The sequence below is a fragment of the Serinus canaria genome, chromosome 2 (assembly GCF_022539315.1).
Source record: "Serinus canaria isolate serCan28SL12 chromosome 2, serCan2020, whole genome shotgun sequence".
NCBI classification, from domain to species: domain Eukaryota; kingdom Metazoa; phylum Chordata; class Aves; order Passeriformes; family Fringillidae; genus Serinus; species Serinus canaria.
The window spans coordinates 47361590-47387449 of NC_066315.1; the positions used below are offsets into that span (position 1 = coordinate 47361590).

The 25860-nt window shown below is 42.7% G+C and overlaps 1 protein-coding gene across 2 annotated transcripts in view; it reads right to left on the bottom strand.

Annotated features, from left to right (window-relative positions):
- AOAH (acyloxyacyl hydrolase) overlaps positions 1-23055 on the bottom strand; it is a 73488-nt gene extending 50433 nt beyond the window's left edge. The window contains exons 1-5 of one of the 2 annotated variants that reach the window (XM_050970503.1): positions 22923-23055; positions 22199-22353; positions 8725-8820; positions 4215-4275; positions 3012-3111 (exon numbers count right to left, since the gene is read on the bottom strand). In XM_050970503.1, the coding sequence (XP_050826460.1) occupies positions 3012-3111; positions 4215-4275; positions 8725-8820; positions 22199-22352 (411 nt within the window). In that variant the 5' untranslated portion in view covers position 22353; positions 22923-23055. Of the gene's footprint in view, positions 1-3011; positions 3112-4214; positions 4276-8724; positions 8821-22198; positions 22354-22732; positions 22875-22922 lie in introns of those variants that run through there. The other variant, XM_009095918.4, reaches the window with a different exon arrangement.
- Positions 23056-25860: the final 2805 nt, after the last annotated feature.

The window sequence follows — 25860 nt, forward strand, 5'->3', positions numbered from 1 at the left end:
ATCCTAAACCAGCTATCTTGGATGCCTGTACTACGGTCAGTCTTTTGGAGTGATGCTGCAGCCCATCTTAGAATATCTGTTGTTGATGTGGCTTAAACTATAAAGTGCATTCCAAAAACTACAAAGCATTTCACAGCAGCTTCAGACACCATCCACTTTTCAGCCACCTTTAGTAAACCTTCACTTCTGATGTGCCCTATTAGTTTGTCTCTTTACTTGAAGGAGACCGCCGTGTTGCTACCCTCATATTAAAGGGTAGAGGAGAACCTTTGCTCTGCTCTACAAGCCACTGGTGGCAAGAAGGGACTCACAGGACCCATTTCAAGGGACATCTGGTTGCATGGTCATGCTGGTTATCCAGGAGCTGCAAGGGCCCCTTCCAATCTTCCCCACCAGCATCAGAGGTCTGCTTCTGAAACTGCTTCCCAGCAGAGCAGCCCACCTTGCCCAAGCCCCAGCCACAGGGCCTGCCCTTGCCCAGGCTGGATGCCCTTCTCCTCCAGCTCCGTGCTCAGAACACTGAGCTCCATGAAAATGGAGTAATATTTTTTATTCATAATTAGAGCAAAGGCTTCCAGAATAATCACAGAGTGCTAATAGCTCCAGGCAGCTTGGGGAAAAAATAATAATTTGAGCTAATTTGTCAGAGATGTAAAATGATGCACGTATCATTTACACGGATTGCAGTGTCTCCATTATGTAGACAGTTTGAAAGGCCTCTGAAGCAGGGGCTCTTCCCTCTTCAAAACACAAAATCTCACTAAAGTAACAGTGCAGAAACAGAAGAAAATAAACTAATGATGGAAAAAACATGTTGATATTTTCCACTTTCCAATTTTTTGTTTAGAGGTAATTAAAGCCTGAGCATTATGCTGCCATCCAAGGACAGGTAACATTATTTCTTTCACTCCCTTTGCAGTACAAATATGATACTAATTCTGGGAAAATGGGCATCCAAAAGTCTAAATGAATAAGTGAAGTACCTGAAAATCAATAGAGTTGAACAGAACAGTCATTAGTATTAAAGTCTTGTTCAAACACTCGGCAGGGGACTGTGCCAACATTTGCAGACTCATAAAACTGAAGTGATCAATCAAATTACAAACTAAAGAAGCAAATGTGAGGTAAACTGCATTTTATGCACCTGTGTCTCTGATTGTATATTAATTTTTTTAACCCATCATTCATCTTTACTCAGTCTGACTAGTCACAGAGTTACTGTGGGCAATTTATCAACCACTTGAGCATGAATTCCAAGCACTGCTCTTGTCCTCCCATCTCCTCATGCTCTCTTGGGGTACAAGGAGAGGCAAAAAGAAGGACACAGTCAGTGTAAAAAAAATGGTTTTCTGGTAGAGTTCCCTTACTCCTGTTGAGAAACAAATACCTTGACAGAAAGGGGTTTTATTACCACTTGGAAGGGAAGAGGGTTTGCTTGAGCCGCTTACCCAGAGGGACAGTCTCTAGCCCATGCAAAAAAGGGTACAAATTTTGTTAAAAACAAAAATAAACCAAAGCCCCACCACATTCATCTGTTTTCCTCATGGACAGTGCACTCACTGAAGCGTTGCTGGAGGTAGAAGGAGACAACACCTTGGTCCTACCCCTGTTCTGGGAGATGGGTAACAGCTCACAAAGATGTGAGATGAGTGGCATCTTTCCCCCCTGTCTGATCAGCCTAGCATTTCAACACAAGTGTTCTAATTTTTCCACAGGGGCCACCTTGATTTAAACAGCCCCTCTGTCCAGGCCCCGTAGCCTAACTCACTGTGCAGCCATGGTGAGCCCATCCCTCTCTTTCAGTGCAGTTCATTGCATCCTCTTTCACTTCAAGAGGCACCTTGCACTTCTGACCCTCAGCTCAGGATGGGGGATTTCTGATGGCACCTGTTTGATGAAGTTTGGGCAATATTCTGGTTGAGCTGAGTTAGCGTGAGCCATCTCTGCTGCTTGCACTTGTCTTCTTTCACCCCTGTGTGGTAGCACACCCATAGATCTCTATGTTGACATATCATGGAGAATAGACTCACACCTGCTGTAAACCAAATATTACTGTCATTCTTGGAAGGCAAGTGTTTCCCCAGACCTTAATATTGGCTGAACTAAATCCATCTTGGAGGTGAACTGCAGATTATTGAAGCCCATAAAAAAATTGCCTGATTTCAATGACTGCTGGACTAGACCCTGTGTGAAACACCTCATGCAGACCGTTAGAAATCAAACATGCCTTTCTCCATCCAGATGCAGGGAAAAAGATTTCCAAAGATAGGTGCTGAAATGAATGGCTTGCTTTTCAGCACCACCAAACAACCCCAACACTCACAGGTTTGAGTGTGACTGGAGGTGTGTGATGGCTGGGATGGAAAAAAATTACTCAAAACCAAAAGAATCCCAAAACAAACAGCACATGTTAGACACCTATGTCTAGACGTACATGTGCAAGTATAGCAAAGGTCTAGGTCATGCAATCAAATGTTGTAGCAAGTAACTGTACATCAGAGGAGTGGTGGTAATTAAATATGATTTCAGCCTGTGGCAAAAGATAATGCACATTAGCTTAAACCTCTTGCACTGCAGACTAATCCAAGTCAAATAGCCCTGCATTTGCAGCAGGTAAGTTGTGCCCAGGGAGGCTTTCACGGCAGATCAGGCAACGTGCAGATCACTTGTTGTTACTACGGGGTGGCACAGATGAACCTCAGCTGAGTATCTGCTTTAGGTTATTTTACTGCTTAACAATAAAGTCCCTACTCTTCCTCTCTGATCCAAACTGGTACAGAAGAATTTGGCCCTGTGACTCCCACACACCCTCAACCCAGTGGATGAGCGTCCACGTAGCTAGTGTGTGTTATGCACCTTTTGTTCAAACAGATGTTTTTTAGGAGTGTCCATGCTCTAAATGTTTATTTCCTAGACAATGCATGTTCAGTAGAAGAATTCAAACTGCTCAAATCCAGCTTAAAAGACATCCCATGATCAGTAGTTTTAAGAAAAGTTGGAAACCAGCTCACCTTTGGAGGAGAGTAGAGATGACAAAGCGGTTGTCCTGGCTCCTGTTTACACAGCCTCAAGGAATGGCAAACCACATCGGCATTCATTTCCCTGTCTATGCTGAATGAAATGGTGCATAAACAAAGACTATTATGTTTTTCTGGGCTCTTGAAAGTAGAAGCTATTTTCATGGGAAGCTAAATCTTCCCAACACACCACACAATAATCTCAGCTCACGTCACCGTGGCCCATAGCCGCTGCTCAGTACAGTGTTGGGTTCTAACGATTTTCTGCCACGACATCCTACTCAGCATTTAAAACTGGAACCCAGGAAGATGAAAAGGGACTGTGCTCTCTGTGCAGCACCTGAATCAAATGCACTATAACTATTCTAGTTTTTTAATCAATCATAAGCCTGACAAAGATTTAAAGGTTGAAGTTAACGCATATGCAATTTGGCACATATGAAGGTTCAGTCATTAATTCAACAACATAACCAGAAATCCTTCAAAGATCCTTAACCTTTAATCACCAAGCACGAGTGCTAGGATTATTTCTTCCTTTTTGGGACACACCTCTGGGCTAATTAGGAATTAAATTAAAATGTTTGATTACAGCATTTCTTAGTCCTGTAAGCACTTTGCAGTCCCTTGTCTAGTTTTAAAAACAAAAATAAAAGCCCTAGGGAAGAAGAAGGTCTAGTAAAAGCTCTGTTAATTAAACTAAGAACTTTCAAAGAGGAATAAAATGACCTACATTTTATTTTTTTAATCACTTAGATTAAATAGTAGGCTTCCCCAAGAGTGCATATCAAGGTCAGGGCTGAGAGCATGTAGGGGCTGACAATTAGAAAGCCTGATTAAAGGTAGAAGAGAAAGCAAGAGCCAAGCAACAACTGTGTGATTTTATAGAACCTGTCTCACACACACAGGTTATTCAAATTCCTCCCTCAGCCAAATGAGCTAAATTTCAAAAGATAATTATATCAGGTGGGCCTGATCTGAGATTTAAATGGGATATCAAAATCGTTACCAGTGGCAGCCTGTGTTTATTCACTCAGGAATAGCTGTGCCAAATGCCAAACCAGAATCACTGTGAAGCATCTCTGCTTTAAAAATAATGTGATTTTAGGAGTGAAATCCCTCCATTTCAACCTGACAGCACATCTGTAGATGTCAAGAAAAAAACTAAGCAAAAATCTGAGAGGACATAGCAATACTTACAGTTCAGCTATATGTGGTCCGTAAAGTTCAGCAAGGACATAACAGAAACCTTGCAGCTTTTCTAGAAAACATAATTAAAAAGATTTTTTAAAGTAATTGAACATGGGGAACCTGGTTTCGTAGCAGTCAAAATAGAGAAGCAGCTGGTTCATTAAGGTGAATGCTGATTTACCTTAGGGGAAGGCATGGGAATCTCTGACCTCAGTGTAGCATCAGAGATTTCTAGTCTTGTTTAAAACTCTTCTAGCTTTAGGTAAGTCACATGATAAAGAATAAAAAGGATTATTAGCTTTTGGTAATTTTTCTGAGTATGGCATAATGGAAAAGTCAAAACAAATTGTGCATGCCACAGCATCTTCTAAGCACTTAAAACAAGCATCTCAGTAGGTTTGAAAAAAGAAGAAAAACAAACACATAAATCTCAGTGCAGATAGTGATATTGGGCTTGATGCTACTCCTAGAACTGCCTTGGAGCTTCTGGGGGCTTGTGGAGTTAAGAGAATATGTTCTGTGTAGAGCAGGAGTTGTGCAGGAGTAATTTTACTCAAAGAAATACCTGACGCTTCTCATTTGGCTTCGTTTCACTGTCTACAGCCATGTGCCTTTTTGGGATGCTGGCTCAGGTGGTTTCCTTAATATGTGTGAAGCATGTCATTGATAAAACAGTTCATCAGAGATTCCTTTAAGGTACTATTGCAAAATAACAGGTCATCCATGCACCCCTCAGAGCACAGACATTGAGGGAGAGTGGGGGTTTGAATGCAAGCAGGGCACAGATCTGACAGTCCCATGAAGGATAACTGCCTGTTTCTTGGCCTGAACAGACTAGAGCTGGTTAACCATGCACATATCCTGCAAAGGAGGTGCCAGGCTTGCTCCAGCTGGGGTGGTGCTGTGAAATGTCATAAGAGACAGGTTCACACAAGTGCCGTGACAACAAACTTGCTGCTCCTCAAACTAGTCAGAGTTTTCTCTTGCACCTCCATTACCCAGATAGATAACTACCCGTACCTGGGGAAGAAAGCAGAGTATTCTCATCTTTCCCAGAAACACCCAAAGCAGTTACTGCCCTCTGACTTTGGGCTGAATATTCCATTTTAAACAGTGCCAGGCTGGACATGCCCAGGGCTGGGGGGCTGCTGCATACAGGGTGGGTAGTTCTGCTGTGTGGAGGGTACAAATCCCTGCGGCAGGGACTCCACTGGTGGACATGGCTGTGCTCCTGCTCCCACAGCTGCTCTCCTGCCAGGACTGCAGGCACCCTGGCTGGCAACCTGCACCTCAGAAAGAAGACTGGCACCAGGAAGGCATAGCAGGGAACGAAGAGATAATTTTCCCAACACCCTCCTACTCATGGTGTTGCAGGCAGCTTCTCTAATGACAGTAGCTGATTTTTCCTATTCCATGACAGGTGTTTTATTTCAATCAAGTTATTAGCTTCATTTCTTTGCCTCCTTTGCTGGATAACTCCTCACTATTGGCTCTTTAGAAACAATCTGCAAGTAAAAATTGGTCTCCTGACTGGAATTAGATTTTATTCTTGTTCACCTAAAGTGAAACATGTTGTAGACATCAATAACCCTGTGTTTGGCATCACTGCTGATTAGAAAACCCTCTGATGAGGCTTGCCAGTGGGGTACCTGGCTCCCAAAGGTAGCCTGCAGGCAAACGTGGCTGGCTTCCCCAACACCTCCCCAGTGCATCACGGGCGATGGTCTCCTTATGAGCTTCCCAAACCAGCTGGTTTCAACAACATTTTTAGCTCTGGAGGAGCCAGCTGGCTGCTGTAACCTCTCCTGGTGTCTGAGGAGAGAGCAGATTTTGGCTGCCTATCAGCTCTCGGGAGCTGACATAGGTGTTTTGCTGGTCACAATGTATTCCTTAATGCATATAGGAAACTTAACATGCAATTACCCCACGGTGTAAAAAAATGATGGGAGGTAAAAGGAATAGTAATAATGTTAAATTATCGTTGAGCACATGAAGTCCTCTTGGAAGATTCAGATGCCATTCAGGCTTTGGCTTTCAACAAAACACTAAGACCAAAGCCACAGACAGCATTTACAGGACTTGCCATTGGAGCCAGGCTGAATTCATGTGTTCACAAATCTCCAGCTCTGCTAACACACACAAGGAGAGGATATTGCAAAGAGAAATCTCTGTTAGGAAGAAGCAGTGTAAGTCATAAAAGAGGGGGAGAGAAAGAGAAAAATTATGAATAACTGTGGTTGTTCAGGGGCAAAAAAAGAGCTTAAACAAAACTAAATGCTGGAAAATTCAGAAAAAATGTAGAGTATACGTGCTTCAGGTAAAAGAGATCCCCTAAGATCCCTTAGATCCCCTAGGAACAGTCTGGAAGGTTTTCCTATATCGCTTCATAGTCCTGGAAACAAATGCTGGCTGAGTCCCAGAAGACAAATATTTGCAAAAAAGATGCTATTATCACGTTGCCATTTGCACTTGAGCTCTAAGGTGTTTACACAGCAGTGGTCAACACAGAAGCAGAGCATGACTCAGAGGCAGAGCCGGAGGCAGAGGGTCTCAAAGCACATTTCAGGTATCAGACACCTCTGTGTCATCAAGCAGACAGTCAGTATCCAGGCAAACATACATTCTTGCTAACAGCACCTCTTATATTGTAAATACTGCCCCTTCCCCCAGACCTGGCCTTTCTATCTGCTCAAGAGCCTTCTTTGCTCACAACATTACTGTTCTTATTGTCATAGGTCTATTTGCCGTGTTGCTTGAATCACACACATTGCAAGTATTTCCATACAAATGAGGCTGTGGTTCTGTTTTCTACACAGCCTGTGAGATTGAGTGGGACTGACAGGTACTGAAATTTTCTCTCTTTTTCTCTAAGCATTTTTTGTTCTTGAACACCACATAACTTTACAGATCCAAAGGCTTGATCCAAACCTGACTCGATTGTAATCAGAATTATAGGAGGCCCTCCAAAAACCCACTTTCTAAGGTTTTTGTGCCTTAGGAAAAGCCTTGCTGCCAATAATTTGTTGCTGTTATTCTTGCTATGGATTGTAGGCATGTGCATAATAATGAAATTGTTTCTCCATGTGAAATGCATGACCTGCTTTGGAAGGTTTGCTCTTCACCAGCATCCAAAGCTTTTCTACTGTTTCAAGCAGCAAGAGGAAGCTGTTGATTCTTGCTGGGCTGCAGTGTTCACCTCCCAGGAGAGGATAAATCGGGTTACACTGTAGCTTCCACACAATCCATAGGATTTTTCACTCCTTTCAACTTCAGGGTCAGGTTTTTTTTTTTTCTACTGGGTATATCCATGCATCTCAGAAGGTAACTGGATTATACAGATTCAACTAAAGGGATAATAGGATTTTATGTGTGTAAAGAATGGCAGCTGAAAAGAAATATCTTGACATGTCAGAAGAACGAGGTCCACTGAGTGAATCATGAGCACAGAGCTAGCATGTCATAATTTAAAGAAGAAAATTGTGTTTTAATAGCAGGATCAGTGCTTCTAATTGCAACTTCATGGTTATGTGCCTGTAATTTACAACACTGAGGATATGACTTATGGAATAGAAATCAGATAAGCGCCATTCTATCGATGAATGAATCCTAGCAATTAGATCCCTGCCCCATTCTGCCTTGGGAAATCCTTCCTAGGAAAGGAGGGAATTAATATTCTACACATATCCTCTGTGAAACTGGGGTCTATAGAGCGAGATGGTTTCTCAGAGACACAATTCACAAAATCTTATAAAAATGACATTTTAATGAGGAATCCTAAGCCATCTTTATACATTAACAACATTAAAAAGATATAATGCATGTGAGATCCAGCTACTTAAATAATTATAGGACTGGTCTGTGAGGCACAAAGCTATTCTAGCATTCAAACTGTTCTCTTTTTAGGGGTGTTCCTATGGAGCTCCAACCTCCTTAGGGTAGATAAAATAAGGGGCAGAAAAAGGGAGTTTTACATGTATTCTCATGGAATAGATATCGCTTTTGAAATTTGTATCACAAATTACATTTCAGTAGCTTTTCTGTGCACATTAAATGCTCACATCTTACAGCTGTCAGCCTCTTCTCATTTTTAAAATTTTACAATAGCAGTTCCCATACCCGCTGAAAACATTTTCATCTTCACTGTTGCTACAAAGACCTGTATCAACAAGCAGGAGGAGTGGTGGGGCATACAGTGACTCTATTCTTAAGCTGCTCACAAAGAGACTAAGGGGAGAAAAAGGAAGGGAACTGGTCTGCATGTGTTGGTGCTCACGTGTGTGTGGGGCTTAATTTAGCCCCATTCACTCTAACTTTTGGGACAAAACCCCAGCTCTGAATCTAAGTGAAGCCATGTCGCTGACTTCCCTGTAAATAGCAACTTGCTATCTCCCATCTACACACATTTGAGGTACTGCACAAGAGGTGGATAAAGTTTTTTCAGACTTTCCATGTGAGTATTTAATTAACAGGGAAATACATCAGCATCAAGGCAACATATGGCACATTATTTGGTACTTACCAGGTATGTAGTCACACAGCCTCTCCACAGCTGCCTTCACTGTACTGTTGTGCCACTGTGCAAGCTGTTCAATGACAGACACCACGAGCACGCATCCTTCAAGAAAATAAAAAACCAGAAAGAAAGAATAATATTGTAGGTGAAATGTTATGAAGCGCCCTGCACCACAGAAGTATTTCTGGCATCTTTGGGCATTTCATTTATTGAGATGCTCCCTGGCAGATAGGTGTCCAAGGGGAAAAAATATCAGTGAATTCCTGTCTTCATTGAAACCTTGAAAGTTATCAGAGAGAGGATCCTGATTCCAGAGGACCACACAGAACAGCCTGTATGGTGCTCCTGGAAAATTACTCCATTCTTTCAAGGCTGAAAATTGAGGAGTCAAAGGGATGGCCATTGTTACAACTGCCTGCTTGATCACCTGCTCTCTCATTTTATCTCACAAGAAAAAAGGCACAAGTCTGTACTTAACAGGACTTTTATACCTCTCCACACAAGCATCACAGAGAGGTACAAAACCAAATGTTTGTGACTGCCTACAGAAGAGAAGTCACACCACAGACAAATGTGCTGACCATGACAGAGCATCCATGGCAACATTTCTTCACAGACTTTCTGGTGAAGCCCAGTGATGCTCAACACACACAGGGCTGCTGAGCCCAGCCCACATTTGTTAAAACCAAAATGACTTCACAGTTCATTCTGCTCTGCCTCTGTGGTTGGAAAGAAACCACTTCCTATGACCTACGAATCTGGTTATTTCTCATCACTAATCTGGGTGTGAGCAGGGCTAGCAAAGAGTTCCTTGAGATGTGCAGCACTTTTCCCTCTGCTGCTTTGGGGATTAAATAGATTCAATTAAATAGAAGCCCACGGAACAGTCATTCAAAAACCACATGATGAGCATTCATTCCAAGTCAATTTTAAAATGCTCTAGGTCAGCATTGTGCTTCCTCTGCAGTGGCTTCACCATTTTATGAGGAACACAGCTTTGGTGATGCCAAGTCTGCCCACTGTAGTCAGACCTCTGATAGCCCTGCCTAGACTCAGAGCCTGTGCAAGGAAGGCAGGTATCCCAGGCTGACAGGAGATAAGGAGCCAGGGTACCAGCAGCCTGAATGAGGATTTCTCTTTGAAATCCCTGTAACAGAATTCTGTTTCCTCTTATGTGCAAGAAATCTCACCTTTGAGGCTTGCTCTATCGGGTCTAGAAATGGAGGTGAGCTGCAGCATTTGATTTGGCTACAGACTCATCTTTTTCCAAAGCTCAAGAACATTAATGTTCAGGTTTTCAGACTAGCACAACTCTTCAAAGTGAGCTTCTAAATTCCTTCCAAGCACCCTTACCTATGTGCTATTAAATCAAAGTGCTGTTTTTCAACGTAAATAACTCTGATGCTTCTATAGCAAGTAAAAAAGAAGGGAGGGCAATTGGAACTTGCTGTGAGACCAATATTTTTGACTCTTCTATTACTTCCTCTATCCCAAATACAGTAATCCAGAAGAAATTACAGTGAATTTGTCACTGCTTTTGCAGGGATAAAAGCCACTTCTCCATGCTTATTAAATAAAAGTCTCACTCAAGATCCTCTGCAGAATGATTTATAAAGCATACTAAGAACCATTACCTCCAGTCAGCCTAAAAGAATTGAAGAATAAATGGAGACAGATACAACCAAGAAAAACCCTGAAGCAAAATATTCCTTCTTTCCTGTCCCACTCCCCAACTCCCCAAATAGCCAGAGGCTAACTAGTCCCAGGAATTAACAGCTAATTAAAAACACAACAACAACAACAAAAAAAAAAAAAAAAAAAAAAAAAAGCAGCTGAATAATAAAGACCCAAACTGAAAGTAAAGGGAAGGTCCAAGATGAAGTGTATAGTGTGTTCAGGTCTTGGTCTCAAAGAACAGGCCGGGGCCCTCTGGTCCAGGTTTAATCATACTACAGCCTTATCATAAAATAGTTTGGGTTGAAAGAGACTTTTATACTCCAAGCCCTGAAGTGAACCATCACTGGTGAAGGGCCATCACCACCTAGATGAGGTTGCTCAGAGCCCTCTTCAACTTGATCTCAAATGTTTCCAGGGACAGGACATCAAGCACTCCCACAGTTGTGGAGTGGACGTTCAGGAGCGCGAGAGACTTCAGCTGTTTTAGTGCAAATCGTGCTCTGCACTGGCCTCAGGCACAGAAAACAGACCGTGGCTCCTTTGCCAGCGTAGAGTGGTAATAGCCTTGCTGGACTGACTCCAGCCTTTAGCACTGAGATGGCACAGCACATCCTGAAAACACACCATAACATATCTAAAAGTCATTACAAAAAGGCTATGTTGTTAACACACATGAACAACCTGCAGACAACAGGGACTACCCTTGCTCTGACCTCTATGTCTATTTTATTCATGAGGATGGAAGCTCAGAAAAAATTAAATTACCTAATGATAACTTAACCACAAAACCACACAATCTTTCTGTGCTTTCCTTTCTTCTTACCAAGGTCAGATGTTCATCTATCAGTCATGCTGTCTAGACGTCAGAAAGACAAAAAGGAGTCCAAGCAGAGAGGCAGGGAGAAGCTAGTTAGTCCTTTCCTATTTTCCAAGGTGCACAGCTTTTGTTGTTTTACCTCTCATTCTTTTGCTTCATGAGCTGGAGGATTCTACAGAATCATGGATTTGTTTAGGTTGGAGCTGACAGTGTCACCTACTGCAGCAGAGAGAAGTGTTTTTCATTTTGCCTATGCTGTGTAACCCAGTGCTCCTGCACCTGCAGCCGGGGGCTGCAGAAAAGAGGGATTTTGGAAAAACAGCTCAAAATCCAAAAAGTTGGGCTGAGGATAAAAATACCATTGATATTTTCATTTTATCTGTTATACAACAAGAGTTCCCACTGAAGATGTAAGTTTCTCTCTTATGTTTGTCACAGTACCCTAGAGGGAGTGAGAAAAAAAAAAAAAAGCTATTTTTGGTTCAGCTCTGCAAAATAAACAGAATTCCTAATCACAAACACAATCATGCAGGTAGCCCCACTCAAGGAACAGTCTCAGAGCAATTAAAAGAAAATTTTCCATGTTGATTAAGTCAGATAGACACCTTTTGTCTATTGAACCAGGCCCAAAGGCAAATCTGCTTCACATGAGGATTAAGGGAGCCAACACTGAGCCTGAGCAGTACTTAATGCAGTACCTCAGGCTACTAGATGCTATATGAATATAAATAACAATAATAACAGCCTGACTACTTGGGAAAAACCCACAGAGCTGAACTTCAAAATGTTTGCTCTCATGGACTCATCTTCACTATCAGAGAGGATGTTTCTGCTTGTGCTATTACACCCTCCTCACTTCGGGCACCTGCAGACCATGCCTTATCCAAATGCTCCCTCCTCAAGTGCAGTTATTCTGCATCAAATTCCACACTCCCATGGTTATCCAAATGCTCCCTCCTCAAGTGCAGTTATTCTGCATCAAATTCCACACTCCGTGGGACAAGCTGATAGAGAAAGTCTTGGCTCTGCTGTTCCTTAGGCACCGCAGCTGGAGTCTCTGGAAGTGAATTTGCAGAGTCTTCTGACCCTCTGGTAGGGAAGGTGCTCCCAGGGAACACATTCCACCAATGCATATCATATTGGCTGATCTGGACTCTGTCCTCCCCATCCACCTGGGCTTTTATCAGCTGCCCTTGGTTGACCCCTCCTTATTCCTTGTAAGCTGTGCCCTGCGGTTGCTTGCTTATGTGTTGGTTCTGTTGATCTCAAAGCCTTTCACATAGGCTGCTGCCATCAGGAGCTGGCTGGTTTTTGGGCTGGAGATTCTAAAATACTCAGGAAAAAAGTTGAACCCTGTGAGGAGGGAGGACGAATATTCCAAGGGGACTCACTGCAGCAGAGGGAGGCTAATCTACCTAGGCTCTACCTGTTTTTTTTTAAGGAAACATGCCTTTTTCCATCCTCTAGGAGAACTTATCACTGGTGTTGGGCTATAGGTAAACTTCAAGAGGTTATTGTCTATAAATGAAAATTAATTCAGACTATCCTTTCTTTTACTGCAAACCTGGTCTCTTTTTATCATCTTCCTCTGCACTGAGTGGCAGGAACAGAAATGCTGAGCAGTTGTCCTAGTATTTAATGGGTCTTAATTCCTGGCTAAAAATGGAAAATAATTATATACTAAAAAGGGGAGGGGGAAATCAGATGTCTTTGACTGTAAAACTCTCATAGCTTTAATTACTTTTGACATGTACAAGAATATAAAATTTTAAGTACTCTGGCATCAGTAGAAAAGCACATCCAGATCTGGCCAGTCATTAGCAGCTATTGCTTGCTTTTAATTCACTAAATATTTAGATGTGATTTATTTCTCATCATGAGCTGGACACATATAAGGCATCATAAATAGGCTGCATCATTAAATAAAGCTTTTTTTTTTTTTTTTTACTGTTGCACATGATTTTCTTTAGAAACAACTTTCAGTGCGTTGATTCTGCTGTCTCACTTCAATAATAGGTTTCAATTCCTTGACAGGCTGAAGGATGTTTTTCTTTGAAAGAAATTCATTGGCATTATAATACCTACCAGGCATGAGAAACGAGACTTTGGTATTAATAAATGCCTGTCGCTTTTAGCGGTGGCTTGTCCCATCTGCTATTAATTTCTGAAGAGATAAGACAAGACCATAACCATTTGGCTCAGTGCAGTAAGGTGGAAACTCACACATCAGGAAGTACTTCTTTCCATATATTTGAAGGTAGTGCGTAATAAAAAAAAAAGTCATTTCCAATAAGCTCAGGAAAAAAAAAATCTTACCCCAACAATAAAGTCAGAAATAGAGGAATTCATTGCTTAGCTGTGAAGCCTCTGGCAGTTTGAGCAGACTATTTAACTTAAATCCACTTCTGCCACACAAGTTTGAAAGGCTCTATAATTAGAATTATACCTAGGGATGTCAAGAAGTTTCTGGATAGTGAAAGCTGCCTCTCTAAGTCTCGGATTTGTAGGTATATTTGTCTGAGTAAAACCCTGTTAAATGGATTTTCTGGCACCTGGAACATCATCCTTTGCCATTCTTTGTTCATGTTTCTGGATGCTGGATTTCTTTCTCACCCCTAGAGCCAATATATTAAATGTACCCCCAGAATACAAGGAAGACACAAGTCCAAAAAATGCCTTGGACACCAATATCTCTCTGCAAACCCTGCTGACCAGGTTGTGGCCACCCTGTGACCACTCTGCTTCCTCCTGTTAGAGCAGGAACTGGAGCCTTGCTTGGTGACATGGCAAAACTCTGCCTCAAAAATCTGTCTGCTGCAGCAAGGCTCCACACACATGAAGCCATTTATCCCATTCCTGGCTTTATACAGAAGATGAAGGGTTTCCCAAAACACAGTCTTAGATTCTTCCATTTATAGATGATCCTAAGCTCCAAGGCATCTCTTAAAACCTACAGGTGAGGAGACCCAAGAACCTGTCTACAAAAGAGGATACCGCTATTCCTTGTGCTGACGCTGTTGTTCTGGCATATAAATACCTCTTTCCAAATTAGTCTAATCCATTTCTAGTTCAACCATTCCTCTTTGAAATTCACGTGGGGAGATAATAAGAAATAGGGTTTTCTCCTCTGAGTTGGGGACATCCATGATATCTAGGTGCAGGGAGACCATGGTTATGCAAACTTACAATCCAGGAATGTTTTCTTTTTCCTATAATCATAGAATGGTTTGGGTTGAAAGAGACCTTAAAGATCATCTAGTCTGAACTCTCCAGCCATGGGCAGGGACACCTTCCACTGTACCAGGTTGCTCAAAGCCCCATCCAACTTGGCCTTGAACAAAGCCAGGGATGAGGCTTCCACAACTTCCCTGGGCAACTTGTGCCAGCATCTCACTTACTAAATATTCCTTTCCTAATAGGGCCAAATATCCCTATTGCCTTCCTGCACTGCTTCTCATTACTGAGCTGATACTTTCAAAGAACAGCCCTTTATAACCTCAAGGTTTCATTCCAGCTCAATGAAATATTGAACTCAAATGACACAAATGTATATACAAAGTAAGGACAGTTATCTTCCCATATACAGCCAGAGGATTTGTTGCTTTGAAAGATAATTTGGAAATGGATCTGAGTGATAGTCTTTTAACTCAGACTTTGCTTCCTATCCCATTTACAGAATTAATGTATTTTACAGAGATACTGGGGTGATTGAACATAATTAGAGGTATCCAAATTCAAATATATTGGCAAATACAAGATCTTTCACCCTTAATTTTCTAAGTCTTATGAAATATCTTGGAAATATTAGAAGATACAATATTAACAAACCTGTCCCTGGGCATTAAATTACACATAGTGTAGTGACTAAAGAAATTTGAAAAATATTAATATCAAAATAGCAGCATTTTGAGTGTATTAGTAAAAAATTCCATCAAAACCTGGAATACCAGTTATTATTCCTGCTGCTCATGCAAAAGCAGTGGGCCACCTCAGGCCCACCCTAACTTGAGAGCTCCAGTCATTCATTTTTGCTTCGTTTAGACATACAACAAGGACGCTGATACAGCTATGACAGTACAGAAAATTCAGTTTCCATCTAGTGGAAGACTCTGGTATCCATACCTGGAAGCCAAATGTATCCCTAGTGTTTCCTACATTACACTTCAAAGAGCCCTATTTAACAAAATTTATAACCCCCGGCATTTCCAATAAAAATGTTTTCTGTATTAATTAATATTAAAAAAGCCCCTATGTGTGTATGTGTGTCACTAACAAATTTTTCTTTTCCAAATCAGGAAAAGGTATTGAAAATTTACTGAAACCCGAATGCTGGCAGGGGGTGTTAATGTAAGTGGATAACTTTATCCTTGTGGCAAAGGCTTCCCCATTTCAGGATTCTGAATACAATAAACTTTCTTTCAGATATACAGTTCATAAAAGCAGTAAAAATTGCCTTAAACATGAGTAGTAGTTCTCTGTGGGGTTAAGAAAAGAACAAGAGTGAGAGGTGCACATGTGGGAATCAGCATCCAAACAGACAATCAATAAAATGATTGTTATACTCAAGGCAAGCATCAGTAATGTAAAATGTACAAGACTACCCATGTGTACAAATGCACATAGATGTGATTGTGAATTTACACACACATAGATATGGATGTGTTGGCATGCTGAGCAAATCTTTTCATTGTGATCAATAGCTGCATTTACATTTTAGAAACATAAGCTTTCAGTAAGACTTGGATTGATTTTGGAAAAGAAATTTTTACCATCAGTTGTTGGAAAGTTGCTGAGTGGTTGCTTTAGTATCTCTTCTGTACTATTCCCATACCTGTGTTTGTGCTAGCTAAAGTATAATCCTAAGGAAAAATGTTAGGATCAAATGTAGTATTTATTGCTGATCATCAGGTCAAACTTTGTTGCTGATTAAACTGAGCAAGGGCAGAGCTCCTATGGCTTGGAACTGACTCAGCTGTAATCAAAGTAGATTCCCAACCTTTTAGAGTAAAATACATTGTGGTGCTACACTGATACTGAGCAAGGCTTTTTAACAGAACTCAGAGAGCTGTAAATTATACGTTCTGTCATGGTGCCCCCCCCCCCAGACAATATGTGCACAGCCACTCTGCCTGAGCACGGTTGTTAAAAGCCTCCAACTCCATTTGACATGTTCCATTCTGTGAAGTTGTCGGGAACTCTGAACGCCACTGGTCCTGCTGCCACTCCAAGGGGCATATTTCATCCCTGCACTCATGCACAGCTAGACTGAGGCAAACTGTTGAGGACAATGACTACCACGCAAATCAACACAGGTAGAGGTCAGCATTTTACTCTGCTGGTAGCTCAGAAACACCCGTTCTTTTACGCAATCAGAGCTGAAAATACATTTCAAAAACATGCTTCTTCACATGGTAGGAACTGTGTGCTCCTGGCTGAATGGAGGTGGTGACCCACAAAGGTTGCTGAGAATGGCATTATATCGAGCACAAAGATGGGGAAATTTGCTTTTCTGGCTGCTGACCCACAGGATCTCTGCTTGCTAGCAGAGCAAATGGAAAGCACTGCTGTCTGGCTCTATTGAGGGCTCCCTGACTAAATGCCTCGTTCTTAAAAGGGCAACCAAAGTTAATCGCCAATAGAGCAGGGCAGTCTGCTGTGGGTGGGGGGGAACAAATAAATGCTGCTCTTTGCAAATGCTTCTTGCAGCCACAGCACACAACTCCAGAAATGCTGGTCTGGAGTAAGTCCTCTTACAAATTCTCTGCCCTAACAGATGATCTAAACCATCTAGGCTGTTCCAAAGGGACAGGGCAGACAGAGTTTGTAAAGATCTCTAATGAGGTCTTCTACAGATTTCTCAGGAACTTCTTACTCTGCTTGCTTATCACTGTCACAGGAAAATCCTCTTCCTAACCTGATTGTCCCCACTAATACCCATTTTTGTTACTTCTTGGAGAATGGATCACACCTTCAATGCTTTCACAGAAAGATATGTCTTTTCTCAAGTTTTTCTTCTCTAGACTAATTAGCTCTAATTTATTCACTCTTCTTTTATAGCTTATGCTTGTTTTTCTCTGAAACCTCCTGTCACTCTGCATCATTCTTTCTCAAAAGGGAAGGCAGAAATTCCTCTGAGGCTTTGTCAATGTTGAGAAAGGTAACAGGTTACTTCACATGTCTTGCAAGCTGACTTCTGTTCGCACGTCTCGGTGCGTGCCGCGTGTGCGTGCTTTGTGACAGCATGCCGTCATTGTGCCACTACAAGCCCAGATCATCTTCCTTAGGGATGTCACCCAGCTGGCTCTTCTTCATCTGCTGTGTGTGTCATTAACTATTCCTGTTGAAGTGAGTGCCTTCAACAGTCCCATACTGAAATTACCTTTTCAGACACAAGTACTCCAAGTTGTCAAGCTTGTTTTGAATTTAATTCTGCCCTCCATTTTACTTGCAAACAATTTCAGCTTTACATGAACTGATTTAATTTAATAGCTAGTTATCCTGGCTAGCAAAAAATAGAGAATGATATTATGTTCAAAAGAAGAAAGACCTGATTTTGTACATCCTTTTGCTTAGGGAGTGAGCTACTTGTAATTACTCTCTCAACAAGACTATCCATCAGTTTTTTTCTGCCCTGTAGAAGCTTAACCACTGTCACACATCTCTCAAGCCTAAGATTGGTGCTGAGGTAGTGCCAAAAGTCATACTAAAGCTCAGCTATAATATCTGCTTTTTATTCCATGTCTACATGGCATTATCCCATTGGCAAAGAAAATTAGATTGATCTGACACTACTTTTAAAAGATGTTTTAAAAAAGTTTTATTAACTATTGCAGGATTTTTCTAGGATTTGGTGTTTAACTGACTAATCTACCATTCTCCAAATTCCCTTTCCTACTATGTGGAAGGGAAATGAATACAGAAGTTCCCATCCATCTTTCAGTGAATCCCCCACTTTCAGCATCCTCCAGGGCAGCTTCTGCCTTTCCTGAGGTTGCTTCAGGTACCTCTGGATGAAGTCACCTTTGCTAGAGAGCAGAGCAATTTGCAAAAAACCTTTAAGGGCTCTGTGCTAAGTAAGGGTGGAATTGAATAAAAGCTTTAAAAATCAGTATAAAAATGATGAAACATTAGCACCACTGTCAACAGTATACCAGTGTAACTGTACTGTCTTTGGGTACCTTAACATTAACTTAAGTAAAACTTTGCTTGCCTTTTGAAATGGGCAGCACTTTCCTCATTTGGAAGATGAGAAAGTAAAGACCTGAGCATACGAAAGGTTCATTCATGCCTAATTTTTGAGAGGAAAGTCCACTGCATCTCTTTTTCAGAACGCCAACTTAAACAGTCAGGCTGTACTCAGCAAAAGAATTTTTAGGTCTCATCCCAAATAAATCCCTTAAGCCATGCTGCCTATCAGTAACAAACCCAGAAAGGAAAGCCAGACTCAGCACGTAGCTCCCAAACCCGTGCACAGAACAGAACCTCACTGCCTTTGCAGGAGGAAAACAGCCTCACAGGCTTTTGCATGTAGGAAAACTTAGAAAAGCCCTTTTACCTCTCATAATGAAAAACCAGAAAAACATATCACATGCAAAGTGGGGCCTGAGCTGATTTCACAGAATGCAAAAATGGTGGCATTTTAACAGCCTGAGGAGACAGGAAATACTGATGGAGAAAAAAGACTGCCAGATGCTGGGGAAGTTTTTCTTGTGACAAGGCCAAAGAAAAGTCATTTATCTGGTTGTGGTTAGGTACTGCTACAGACCAGTTATCTTAGATAGTTAGGAATTGCTTAAGTATACTACATCTGATCCTATGGTTGGGAGGGTTATTATTGGGTGCTTTTCCCCTCTTTGCTGTAACTCTAAAATGCAACAGTATTAAACCCCTTTTTAGGTGGGAACCTTTCAGTTGTTTTGTTTGTATGTCAAGTCAATTATGGAAAGCCTTTCTCTAAATGAAGCAGCCACATTTTTCAGCAAAATGAAGAAAAAATGATGTGACTCTTTCTACAGTTAGCAAAGGTGATTAAAACCTTTGTTAACTGTAGAAAGAGTCACATCATTTTTATGTGTTTCTTTTTGTGTGCTTTTTGCTGTCTAAACCTCACTGGAGGCACACCCTCCTTTCCTCCAGCCCTGTTCCATATTGGCACCTAGGTGTCTACCCAAAACACATTTCCCAGGATCTGCTAAGGGCAGAGAAGCCCCTTGAATTACCCAAAAGCTTTGCCAACACGACTGGAACATACTGGGGCAGATGGTGGTGCCTACCCAGGGAGTGCTGCAAGCAAGGGGAACAGAAGGAGGAAGCAACCAAGTTGTATCACATCTAACAGAGGTACCAGAGCTGCACTTTGCTCTCCTGTGATATTATTTCCACATACTTCTCCAAGAAGCGTGATACTCTCAGTGCAGAGGCTAAATGGGAAATATTTTCTTGGTTTTGTTACTGAAAGAGCATTCACTTTTTGACTGGCTTTGGCTACTAACATAGCAATCTCAATCAAGCAGGTGGTACACAGGAGTGATCAGAAATTCAATGTGCAGCCACCGCATTTCCCTCAGAAAATAGAGGCAGATAACTTTGAAAGATTAGACACCTGACCACACATTTAAACTTGCATGAAAAAAAGAGAAATGCTTTGAGGAAATCTATGCATTTAGCAATAGGAATTTCTCACATTAAAAAATTAGATAGGATTTAAGGAAGAAATTCTTCATGATGACAGTGAGAAGACACTGGAACAGGTGGCCCAAAAAGCTGTGCCCAGCCACTATTCAAGGCTTGGTTGGATGGGACTCTGAGCCAGGTGATCAAGTGGAAGCTTCCCTGCCCATGTCAGGGGGATGAAACTACAGGATCTTTAAGGTGCCTTCCAACCCAAAGAATTCTATCATTCTCTCTGATTCTATGAAATCATCTTGGCCTTGATCTATGAGGCCAAGAAGACACAGAAGAAGTACTCATGTCTCTTTCTCATTACCTTCCCATATGGCAAACTAAGCCAACTAAGTATCTGGGGTGGAGTTGTTGGAAGGAAATCACGAACTGATCCTGCTTTACTATCTGCTCCTAAGAGGGCTGGTCACAGCACCAGATGCAAGAGCTGACGTTACCCCTCCTCCAAGCCATGGTAAGTACAACCATCAATTCCTCTGTGCTTTCCCCTTCTGCTTGAAAAAAGGAAGGGACATTTTCAAGAGTTAGTTGAATGAGCAGATAAGCAGTGAAAGCCCAGAGGTGGCCATCTGGGCTAGCAGCCACCAGCCCTCCCTGCCAAGCTGGCTCATGCCCTTTTATCTCTTGCCACACTTTATTTCTATCTTGTGGTTTACAGAGGTGGGCACAGTCTGCTTGGGTCCTAAGTCAAGCTCATAAGGATGTTTTTAGCTGAAGGGACACTTCAGAAAGATAAACTAGTTGTGGGAGGCAGTGCTTTTCATGTCTCCTCCCTGAACAAAGAGATGCACAGTGGTCCCAGCAATGGGGCTAGCACAGCTCTCCTCCCATTAAGAGGGGAAAAAAAGACATGTTTTCTTGCACAGGGCAACTTCAATGCAATGTGAGGAATTTAGAACTCTTCTGAGTCAACAGGATGGAAAGGCCAGAAAATGCTCACAACCTGACATCTAAAAGCCACCAGTGTAAAAATCCAACAGATAAGCATAGTCACTGCCTTTCCTGTGCCATCAAAACTGCAGCTGCCTTAAGATCTCACCACTAAACAACACCACTTCCCCCTAGCTTTGGCAGCTGCTCAGTCACCACTTGCTTGACTCCCAGCCCAAGCAAGGACAGCCCCTCTCAGCCATTTCTGCTTTTCACCTTCTGTTCTCCTGTTCTGGCTGGTGGCTGAACCCCCTCACCACCCTGACTCTGCTCTCCTTTTGATTCACCCTGCACCACCAAAACTGTCAGTGGTACTGTGGGTGTCTCAGAAGCGAAGTAAAAACCTGCCTTTATCAAGTTTAGGATTATTATGTCTAACTGCATTCCCCAAGCCACAGTGGAAAGAATTATTTCCTTCTGAAGGATGGAAAACGGTGACAGGTTTTATATTTCCAGCACAAAGGTGCCTTGGGAAGCTAAAAGAATCATGGAAATTTTTAGGCTGAAAAAGGCCTGTAAGATCAACAAGTCCTGCTGATGACAAAGTACAGCATTTGATTGCAATGCATAAGACTTATCCATTTGCACATATAAAAATTACAAGCTACTGCATCTCCCTAGGTATACAGAGTGCCATGCCAAGGGCATTTCTGGTGCAGAGATATCCACAGCTTACATTGACTCCATATCACCAGTCTTGCTCTGGGAATCACTTAGCCACCTGAGACTGTAGGATACCTACCCCCAGATATAAGTACTGTGGGGATCACCACAGTCACTGAAGTCACATGAAAAAGGGGGTTGCCAACTTGCCCCAGTTCAGTATGGGTCACGCAGACACGTGTGCACACCAAAAGGAAAGGAAATGTGAGGAAGGAGCCTTTACAACCCAGCTATCCAGAGATGACTATCCAGAGCACAAAGACCTCTGGCCCAAGGATGGACCAACCACTCTTAAGAAGAGTTTTCCAGGAACTGAAATCAATGAGGAGACCCTGGGAAAGTCTGAAGGGAACTGTGCCTTCCTGCCAGTTAAGCAAAATGCATCATGAACCCTAAGAAACATTAGGACCTTATGACATCCTATTTCCAGATCCCAGACCTGCAGACATAAAAGCCAGCTTCTCAGATGCCATTCCCCACAGAGCAAAAACATGAACTTTGGGAAGCAGCCAGTCAAAAACAAAATCATAAAATAATTCCAGATCCCATGACGGCCTTGCAAAATCTTCAGTGACTGATTCAGCAAAGACTACAAGTATTTTGCAGTACAGCTGTTGAAATAGATAAAGGAGCGATTTATGATGTGAATAGCAACTCTCAGCTCACCAGTGAAATAAGGAAAGGAATGAACTAGTCCAGCAGGATACATACCAACACAGGTGTGTCCTTTGTACAGCCCAAAGGGGAGCGAAGGGGCTCGTGGGTCTTTTCCACGGGGTAGAGGGGAGCAAGAGGCAGTCTTCAGCAGCAGCAAGAACCAGAGGATGCAGAATAAATTAAGGAATGTTTGCCTGGACTTCTTCATCCTAAGGAAGTAAAAAAGGAAGAAATAAGGCAGGGAGGGTGCAAGTGGACCTGTATTCCCTTAACTCTCAGGGAGTATCCTGCATCAGTGCAGCTTGAGGAGAAGGAGACTGGTGTGCCTGTGCAGCTGTAAGTAACACAGGGACAGATTCCCAGGTGGGGACAGAGATGTCCGCCCTCTCTTGGGGTGCCTGGAGGATCCCACACTCACACATTGCAGGTGCTCTCCCTCCCCCTCAGCCCCTCTCAGACCCTGCCACCCACTAAACCCAGCAGATCCCACAGGCCTGGGCACGCTGTGACGATGCCCCTGTGGCCCTGGCCCTGGCTGCTCTGCACACCCCCACAGGACCCTCTGCCCCATGTGCAGCTCTTCCCAACCTGCTGGCCTGGGAGGACCCAGAGGGTTGGATGAAGAGCTCTGGCTCAGCGCTCCGGTGTCTCCTGCAGTACCAGCGGATGACTAACGACCTTGAACCACAGAGCCACTCAGCATTAATAACACAAGACACTCCCCTGAACAACTAGTGTTGCAAAAAGGGAAAAAGGAAAAAAAAACAACTCTACAAACCCTTCCCCCTGTGCCGTCACTCCTCTGCCCTCCTCCGCAGAAAAGAAAGAAAGTATCTTTCTGGCTGCCTCTGTAAAATCTCTGACCAAGGTTTCCTTTCGGGAGGACTGAGCGTGAAAAATGAAAGAAGCTGCTCAAGACGGAGCTGCAGGGCTGGGGGGACGGGGCTGCCGTGCTGGGGTTTTGCCAGGGCTTTAGTTCTGCTGGGACTGAGGCATAGGGATGGGAGACAGCTGCCAGTGTGAGGGTAGCACTGGGAGCTGAACCCCTGCTCCCAACAGCTTTGAGCACACTTGCTTGCAGCCCCCAGCTGCCTGGGAGCCTTGAGAATTCCTGTGCTGTTCCTGCTTTGGCAGTCACAACAACTAAAGGTTTCCCTGGCTCTATTTTTTTTAATCCCTCAGACAAGGCATAAACCAGTCATTCCCCAGCCTGAAGCAAAGGCAGAGTAAAATATGTTTAAATTATGTGAATTCAGAGGTGGAACAAGTCCAAACAGCTACATCCCAGACTCTGTGGATGCAAGGATGGCTTTAAGGAGGCAGTTTAGCACTGATGCACTGGAGGGACAATGCTGTGTCCTTGGTCTACCTCTCCCTTTTTGTGTAAACCTGGGCAAGTCTCTTCCCCTCCCAGTGGGCAATGAGTACATGTTTTTCCTTTTGATTCCTTCTCTGTCTCTTTCAGAAGTGGGCAGGCCAATGACATGGGTTTCTAAAGGACAATGAGGAGCTTGTCTCATAAAGTATCCCTACATGCTTCCCAGGAATAATTAATAGAGACTTACAAATAGTGTTGTAAAACGGGAAACTAGAGAAGGTGATAAAACCAGCAATTTCCAGCCAGTTCCTGCAGACCAACATGATCACACATGGGTCAGATCCGCTTCAGTATTTACTGTGTTTTTTGCAAACCACTTCCTTCCTTGGGAGCTTCCCCTAAGACTTTTTAAAGATGGTCCCAGAAAGTTTTCCTCAACTTTGATAAGGAGGATTTGCCTGGTGGTAATGATGATATAATCCAGTAGCTCTGGGGAAAAAAAGAAATAAGACTATAAAATCTTCAACATGAATACAAATCATTCTGTATTTCCATTCTTTAAGCCAAGCTATTTGCTTTCAAATGTATGCTTTCATTTGAAAAATATAAAAATAATTAAACCCAAAATGTAGGTAATAGCTGTTGCCTGAGTTTTGCAAAACTGTTTCTGCTTATCATTCTCCCTATAGCTAGCAATGCTGGTTTTCTTTATTTTTTTTTTTAAGAGCAGATAAACAAAAATCATAGTGCAAAGTACCTTATCCATATGCCAGTCCTACTGAAATCTGCAGGATGTTTTTCTTAACACTGTAAAAACTTGCTATAAAAAGACACTGCTACAGCGACTGCAGCTCCATTAAACCCTTTTTAACACACATATCACTTGGTTCCCAATGACACTTTGAAGTCCTTTAAAACTCTGCATACTGGCTCATGAGCGCTTGCTGCAAAAGCAGAGTGCTAATAATAGGCAAGACAAGCCTTCCTAGCAGAGAGGTCTCTGGAATGGCTTCTGCTTTATATCTATTGCAAAACACAAAGCAAAACAACGGCACTTATAAAGTACAGAGATAGCTCCCAAGCTGCTCCCAGGCATGTAAACCTGCAAAGCATGTAGCTCAAGCCTGTAATCAGCTGTGTTGTTTTCTTTCATTTTAGCCTGTGGAAAGAGCGGTGAGATAACTCTGTGTGTAACAGAGAGCTGCTTTGCACTGTACCTTACACATTAGTCAAGCTCTTAAATCAGTTGAAGAAAAAAGCCCCCGAAGCTTTTAAAATACACAGTCTGGTCAGAGAAATTAGGGATTTGCATACTTAGATTTGGAGGCCAGCTGGGAAGGTGAACCCCTCCACTGGCCCCTCCCCAGACCAGTGAGAAACCTTTCTTCTTCCCACTCAAATCAGATAGCAAATCCTGCCTTTTGCCAAGCAGATTTTATATTACTTCCAAGTCCCTGACACATTAAGACCTAAAGCTGTCTTGGTACAGGAGCGGAGGAGCACTTGATGTTGCCTTTTAATCTTAGTAAGTGCATAAATGATCTTATTGGGAGGTAAAAAACAAATTAGACCTGTCTCAAAAGAAGGGATTCAATCATACATGCTTCCATTAGGTTGTGCACAACACCCAAGTCAGAAAAGCAGACCTAGGTCAAGGGTGACCAGGGAGATGCTGCCTGCCTAGAAATACAGTATATGAGGGCTGGAGCAAAGGGAGCTCTGCCCTCTGCAAAGCACCAGGTGCAGAGAGGTGATATCCGGGGTATCCCCTGCCCAAAAGGGTCTGGCAGGGTCATCCTACAGCTTTTGACTATTTTTGTATCCTCAGCTCTATTGTTTTTGCAATGTGTTTGCAACCCGGGCTCGCAGTAAGTCCAGCCAGGTGGCAGAGGAGTGTAGTTCAGATGGGTTCTCAGGGCTGGTGGGGTTGCTCAGGGTGGTTATAGCCTATGAGTGCCTCAGAGCCCTGATACTTGCCTTTGGTCACCATGAGAACCAACAGGATGGAGGAATGAATGCTGCAGAAATGCTCCTGCATACCCCATTAGGTACCTGCCTGCAGCATTACTGGCCTAAATAGAGCTGAGAACGCAGCCAACGTTTTGTCTCTCTGAATCTCCACGTGTGGCTTTTGAAGAGGAGGCAAGGACAGCTCAGAGACAGAGGTGCCATGAGTTCAGCACCTCTTGCAGATAGAAAACCCTCAGTGCCCTGAAATAACCCAACTCCACAGTCATTCACTTGCTATTAGGCAGAAGACACAGAGTCAGTTGAATTTTGTCAAGGTTGAATTTAGGCTAGTTATAATATATGCATAAATAAACACACATGTATATCCATGGAATACACTGGCCCACCCACTGCTGCTTCCTGCTGAGGAAATGGGAGGACCCACCAC